At 42.9% G+C, this 7690-nt stretch overlaps 1 protein-coding gene across 1 annotated transcript in view; it reads right to left on the reverse strand.

Annotated features, from left to right (window-relative positions):
* Nucleotides 1-2535: 2535 nt before the first annotated feature.
* Nucleotides 2536-7690, reverse strand: part of ldlrap1a (low density lipoprotein receptor adaptor protein 1a) — a 32042-nt gene continuing 26887 nt past the window's right edge. The window contains exon 9 of the mRNA XM_034131115.1: nt 2536-3344. Coding sequence (XP_033987006.1) covers nt 3200-3344 — 145 coding nt within the window. The 3' untranslated portion in view covers nt 2536-3199. The remainder of the gene's footprint in view (nt 3345-7690) is intronic.

Consider the following 7690-nt stretch of genomic DNA (forward strand, 5'->3'; position numbering starts at 1 on the left):
TAGGGTAAGGGTCAGGGTTAGGGTAAGGGTTAGGGTCAGGGTCAGGGTAAGGGTTAGGGTCAGGGTAAGGGTTAGGGTTAGGGTCAGGCATGTGTTGGTTATGGTTAAGGTTAGGATAAGTCTCCAGGAAATGCATGTAAGTCAATGTAATGTCCCCCAAAGTGATGTATACATGGTGTGTGTGTGTGTGTGTGTGTGTGTGTGTGTGTGTGTGTGTGTGTGTGTGTGTGTACAGAGAGCTACCAGTCACTTTTTTCTTGCTGTTTCTCAGAATGCATGCTTTTATCAAACTTACAAAGAGGCAGACAGAGTTAGAGCTCCGCTTGAGGACAGACTGTTAAATAATGCAGCTGGTTAAGTTAGCTTGTCGGGACGAATTGTAAAAAAAAAAGCCCCTGCTTCACTGAGTCTTGAGCCTGTTAGAGAGAGAAAGGTGGGGCTGCGTGACTTTCAGCTCTCCTGAGTCCTGATCACACACACACGGGTCGAATACATAACATGGCAGGGAACGTGAGTGTGTGTGTGTGTGTGTGGCCTAGCATTACTATACTTGTGGGGACCTAAATCTGTTTACACAGTCACGTGTGGGGACTCGCCTCCCTTATGGGGACAAAATGGGGAATCATTAATTTTAGGGTGAAGACTTGGTTAGGGTTAGGTTTAGGGTTAGGTTTAGGCATGTGTTGGTTATGGTTAAGGTTAGGATAAGTCTCCAGGAAATGCATGTAAGTCAATGTAATGTCCCCTGAAGTGATGTATACATGGTATGTGTGTGCGTGCGTGTGTGTGTGTGTGTGTGTGTGAGTGAGGATGTGTGTGTGTGTGCGTGTGTGAGTGAGTGTGTGTCGGGGGCATCTATAATGTGCAAGCCAGACAGGCCCCCTCTCACTGGGGGTTTATATATCAATCTAACAGCCAGCCATTCTTTTTCTCCATCGTTATGACATCTTTATGGCCCTATACTGTCACTAACAATGTAGCAGCAGGATATGGATAGGGTTATTAAAAAGAATGAGACATGTTCCCACATCATTTAATGGCAGTGCAGAGGACAAATTACTGTCTTAGTCCAGAGATGAAGATGTGACCAGCATCTGATACTCAAACAGTTGGCTTCTCTCAGCAGCAGAGTGCAGGTCTGCCCTCTGCTGCTGAGAGAGACAAACTGCATTCAAGATGCAAGGCTTTTATTGTCATGTGTACGTACTGTAGCTACAGAGTAGTTATGACAAGGAACATTTTAGGTCCCAGGCTCCTCGCAACAGTGCAACACAATAAAACAGATCAAATAAGTAAATAAAATAAAATAGAATATTGTCTTACTAGGCATTATGTATAGTACAGTATTTCATACACAAGGGACATCCTAAACAAATATAACACCAGAAACTCATTGCCGGTAAGAAACTCTTATTAACTTTGATGTGACTACAGGGGGGGGGTGATGCATGGGCACATCAGGAGGAAATGGGACCCTGCGGCCCAGAACACTCTCCTAAGTAGGAAGAACACACACACACATACACACACACACACACACTTAATGGTAGTCATTACGCATATAAGTATTGTCTCTGTGTAGGGATTGTTTCTCTTTATAGTCATTTTAGGTCTCATTGCACTTGTTTTCTGTCTCTTTGCAGTTATTCTGTGTCTTAATGTATAGTTTTTTTGTGTCTGAAGTCTTTTGTCTTGATTTGAATGTCTTTGCAGATGCTTTGTGTCTGTAATCATTTTGCGTGTCTTGTGCCAGTGTTTGGAGACGTTCTAAGTCTCTTTGCAGATGCTTTGTGTCTCTGTAATCATAGAGACGTTCTAAGTCTCTTTGCAGATGCTTTGTGTCTCTGTAATCAAAGAGACGTTCTAAGTCTCTTTGCAGATGCTTTGTGTCTCTAATCATAGAGACGTTCTAAGTCTCTTTGCAGATGCTTTGTGTCTCTAATCATAGAGACGTTCTAAGTCTCTTTGCAGATGCTTTGTGTCTCTGTAATCAAAGAGACGTTCTAAGTCTCTTTGCAGATGCTTTGTGTCTCTAATCATAGAGACGTTCTAAGTCTCTTTGCAGATGCTTTGTGTCTCTGTAATCATAGAGACGTTCTAAGTCTCTTTGCAGATGCTTCGTGTCTCTGTAATCATAGAGACGTTCTAAGTCTCTTTGCAGATGCTTTGTGTCTCTAATCATAGAGACGTTCTAAGTCTCTTTGCAGATGCTTTGTGTCTCTGTAATCATAGAGACGTTCTAAGTCTCTTTGAATTGCGTCGAGTTGTTTTGCATCCGTCTGTTGTGGTTTTAGTCTTCTTTTGTGTGTCTCTGTAGTTGTTAGTTTCTTGCAGAGTTAGTAATCCATCCATGAGATGAGATGGGAACGCTCACTGGGAAACTGACACAGGGATCCAAACACATAAATCAAACAGCAGGTGGTCTATAATTATCAATGTGATGCAACAACAATATGTTCCCTGTTCTAAATATCTGCAGCCAGTGTGTCGTCAATGTTTTGTTAAACAATTACATAATTATACCAAAAGAGTCCATTTATTATTCATGAATATATATATTTTATTTCTGTATAACGCTGGTAGATTAAAACGCACATTAAATGAGAATCTGATAACCTTGAACACAACGCTGTTACGCTGCAATGAAACAGAACCGCCTGCAACATGAACGAGTTCATAAATACAACAAGAGCTATTTATTTTTTACATTTCAGTAGACCAACCTTTAACCCTTAACTACCTCCACTGTCACTGAAAGAAGTGTGGCTGATTGTCCTGCTGTTACTAAGGCCTGTTGATACGAATCTGTACATATAAACTAAGTTAAATCATACTCTTCATCCATAGAAAAATAATTACAAATCTATAAATTATAACTAAACATGATTATAACTCCAAAAAGCAACCCAAAAAAAAGACATGAAGTGATTGGTGATATCAATGGTATGGATGTTAGCAGAGAGGATGATATTATTGCTTTGGTGCCACGGAGAAGGGAAGAATTGTCCATGTGAAGACGACAAGGTGAGGAGGCCAACTCTTATCTCTACACTTATTCCCTTATGGACTTCCTGTGGGCTTATCTTAAATACACAGTGATGCCTTGTTAGTTCTCAGGAAGACGTAAAGACCCCCTCATCCCCCTCAACCGTCCTCTCTCTCTCTCTCTCTCTCTCTCTTTCTCGCTGGTGTGTTGTCGTCAGAAGCCGAAGTTATCGTCCCCGAATGGGCTGAGGTTGTTGGGAATGTTTCCATTGGTTCTGTCCCAGTCGGGTTCAGAGAACAGATCCTGGGGGTTCACCCCAATGTCCAGGACCTGGGGGTTAGTACGCGACACTGCCAGTCTGAGGAGGAACACATCAGGGAATGAATACGGGACCTTTGTTCCACTTTGTTAAAGGTCACCTATTATGGAAAATACACTTCTTCATGTCTCTTCTACATCAACATGTGTCCCCTCTTCTTCATGTCTCTTCTACATCAACATGTGTCCCCTCTTCTTCATGTCTCTTCTACATCAACATGTGTCCCCTCTTCTTCATGTCTCTTCTTCATCAACATGTGTCCCCTCTTCTTCATGTCTCTTCTACATCAACACGTGTCCCCTCTTCTTCATGTCTCTTCTACATCAACATGTGTCGCCTCTTGTTCATGTCTCTTCTACATCACCATGTGTCCCCTCTTCTTCATGTCTCTTCTACATCAACATGCGTTCCCTCTTCTACATCAACATGTGTCCCCTCTTCTTCATGTCTCTTCTACATCAACATGTGTCCCCTCTTCTTCATGTCTCTTCTACATCAACATGTGTCCCCCTCTTCTTCATGTCTCTTCTACATCAACACGTGTCCCCTCTTCTTCATGTCCTCTTCTACATCAACATGTGTCCCCTCTTCTTCATGGCTCGTTCGACATCAACATGTGTCCCCCTCTTCTTCATGATCTCTCTTACATCACATGTGTCCCTCTTCTTCATGTCGCTGCCTACATCAACATGTTCCCCTTCTTCTTCATGTCTCTTCTACATCAACATGCGTTCCCTCTTCTACATCAACATGTGTCCCCTCTTCTTCATGTCTCTTCTACATCAACATGTGTCCCCTCTTCTTTCATGTCTCTTCTACATCAACATGTGTCCCCTCTTCTTCATGTCTCTTCTACATCAACATGTGTCCCCTCTTCTTCATGTCTCTTCTACATCAACATGTGTCCCCTCTTCTTCATGTCTGTTCTACATCAACATGCGTTCCCTCTTCTACATCAACATGTGTCCCCTCTTCTTCATGTCTCTTCTACATCAACATGTGTCCCCTCTTCTTCATGTCTCTTCTACATCAACATGTGTCCCCTCTTCCTCATGTCTCTTCTACATCAACATGTGTCCCCTCTTCTTCATGTCTCTTCTACATCAACATGTGTCCCCTCTTCCTCATGTCTCTTCTACATCAACATGTGTCCCCTCTTCTTCATGTCTCTTCTACATCAACATGTGTCCCCTCTTCCTCATGTCTCTTCTACATCAACATGTGTCCCCTCTTCTTCATGGTCTCTTCTACATCAACATGTGTCCCCTCTTCCTCATGTCTCTTCTACATCAACATGTGTCCCCTCTTCTTCATGTCTCTTCTACATCAACATGTGTCCCCTCTTCTTCATGTCTCTTCTACATCAATATGTGTCCCCTCTTCTTCATGTCTCTTCTACATCAACATGTGTCCCCTCTTCTTCATGTCTCTTCTACATCAACATGTGTCCCCTCTTCCTCATGTCTCTTCTACATCAACATGTGTCCCCTCTTCTTCATGTCTTCTCTACATCAACATGTGTCCCCTCTTCTTCATGTCTTCTCTACATCAACATGTGTCCCCTCTTCTTCATGTCTCTTCTACATCAACATGTGTCCCCTCTTCTTCATGTCTCTTCTACATCAACATGTGTCCCCTCTTCTTCATGTCTCTTCTACCAGCAACATGTGTCCCCTTCTTCTTCATGTCTTCTCTACATCAACCATGTGTCCCCTCTTCTTCATGTCTTCTCTACATCAACATGTGTCCCCTCTTCTTCATGTCTCTTCTACATCAACATGTGTCCCCTCTTCTTCAATGTCTTCTCTACATCAACATGTGGCCCCTCTTCTTCATTCTTCTCTACATCAACATGTGTCCCCTCTTCTTCATGTCTTCTCTACAGTCAACATGTGTCCCTCTTCTTCATGTCTCTTCTACATCAACATGTGTCCCCTCTTCTTCATGTCTTCTCTACAATCAACATGTGTCCCCTCTTCTTCATGTCTCTTCTACATCAACATGTGTCCCCGTCTTCTTCATGTCTCTTCTACATCAACATTTCCCCTCTTCTTCATGTCTCTTCTACATCAACATGTTCCCCTCTTCCTGTCCCCTCTTCTTCATGTCTTCTCTACATCAACACTGTGTCCCCTCTTCTTCATGTCTCTTGTACATCAACATGTCCCCTCTTCTTCATGTCTTCTCTACATCAACATGTGTCCCCTCTTCTTCATGTCTTCTCTACATCAACATGTGTCCCCTCTTCTTCATGTCTCTTCTACATCAACATGCGTTCCCTCTTCTTCATGTCTTCTCTACATCAACATGTGTCCCCTCTTCTTCATGTCTTCTCTACATCAACATGTGTCCCCTCTTCTTCATGTCTTCTCTACATCAACATGTGTCCCCTCTTCTTCATGTCTCTTCTACATCAACATGTGTCCCCTCTTCTTCATGTCTCTTCTACATCAACATGTGTCCCCTCTTCTTCATGTCTTTTCTACATCAACATGTGTCCCCTCTCTCTTCATGTCTCTTCTACATCAACATGTGTCCCCTCTTCTTCATGTCTTCTCTACATCACATGTGTCCCCTCTTCTTCATGTCTCTTCTACATCAACATGTGTCCCCTCTTCTTCATGTCTCTTCTACATCAACATGTGTCCCCTCTTCTTCATGTCTTCTCTACATCAACATGTGTCCCCTCTTCTTCATGTCTCTTCTACATCAACATGTGTCCCCTCTACATCAACATGTGTCCCCTCTTCATGTCTCTACTCACATCAAATGTGTCCCCTCTTCTTCATGTCTTCTCTACATCAACATGTGTCCCCTCTTCTTCATGTCTTCTACATAACATGTGTCCCCTCTTCTTCATGTCTCTTCTACATCAACATGTGTCCCCTCTTCTTCATGTCTCTCTACATCAACAGTGTCCCTCTTCTTCATGTCTTCCTACTTCAACATGTGTCCCCTCTTCTTCATGTCTTCTCTACTTCAAACATGTTCCCCTCTTCTTCATGTTCTCTCATCAACATGTGTCCCCCTCTTCTTCATGTCTCTTTCTACATCAACATGTGTCCCCTCTTCTTCAGTCTCTTCTACATCAACATGTGTCCCCTCTTCTTCATGTCTCTTCTACATCAAATGTCCCCTCTTCTTCATGTCTCTTCTACATCAACATGTGTCCCCTCTTCTTCATGTCTCTTCTACATCAACATGTGTCCCCTCTTCTTCATGTCTTCTCTACATCAACATGTGTCCCCTCTTTTCATGTCTCTTCTACATCAACATGTGTCCCCTCTTCTTCATGTCTCTCTCTACATCAACATGTGTCCCCTCTTCTTCATGTCTTCTCTACATCAACATGTGTCCCTCTTCTTCATGTCTTCTCTACATCAACATGTGTCCCCTCTTCTTCATGTCTCTCTACATCAACCTGTGTCCCCTCTTCTTCATGTCTCTTCTACATCAACATGTGTCCCCTCTTCTTCATGTCTCTTCTACATCAACATGTGTCCCCTCTTCTTCATGTCTCCTCTACATCAACATGTGTCCTCTACATCAACATGTGTCCCCTCTTCTTCATGTCTCCTCTACATCAACATGTGTCCTCTACATCAACATGTGTCCCTCTTCTTCATGTCTCTTCTACATCAACATGTGTCCCCTCTTCCTCATGTCTCTTCTACATCAACATGTGTCCCCTCTTCTTCATGTCTTCTCTACATCAACATGTGTCCCCTCTTCTTCATGTCTTCTACATCAACATGTGTCCCCTCTTCTTCATGTCTTTCTCTACATCAACATGTGTCCCCTCTTCTTCATGTCTCTTCTACATCACATGTGTCCCCTCTTCTTCATGTCTCTTCTACATCAACCTGTGTCCCCTCTTCTTCATGTCTCTTCTACATCAATATGTGTCCCCCTCTTCTTCATGTCTCTTCTACATCAACATGTGTCCCCTCTTCTTCATGTCTCTTCTACATCAACATGTGTCCCCTCTTCTTCATGTCTTCTCTACATCAACATGTGTCCCCTCTTCTTCATGTCTTCTCTACATCAACATGTGTCCCCTCTTCTTCATGTCTCTTCTACATCAACATGTGTCCCCTCTTCTTCATGTCTTCTCTACATCAACATGTGTCCCCTCTTCTTCAGTCTCTCTACATCAACATGTGTCCCCTCTTCTTCATGTCTTCTCTACATCAACATGTGTCCCCTCTTCTTCATGTCTCTTCTACATCAACATGTGTCCCCTCTTCTTCATGTCTTCTCTACATCAACATGTCCCCTCTTCTTCATGTCTCTTCTCCTCAACATGTGTCCCCTCTTCTTCATGTCTCTTTCTACATCAACATGTGTCCCCTCTTCTTCATGTCTCTTCTACATCAATATGTGTC

This window comes from Trematomus bernacchii, unplaced genomic scaffold (genome assembly GCF_902827165.1).
Source record: "Trematomus bernacchii unplaced genomic scaffold, fTreBer1.1, whole genome shotgun sequence".
Classification (NCBI taxonomy): Eukaryota; Metazoa; Chordata; class Actinopteri; order Perciformes; family Nototheniidae; genus Trematomus; species Trematomus bernacchii.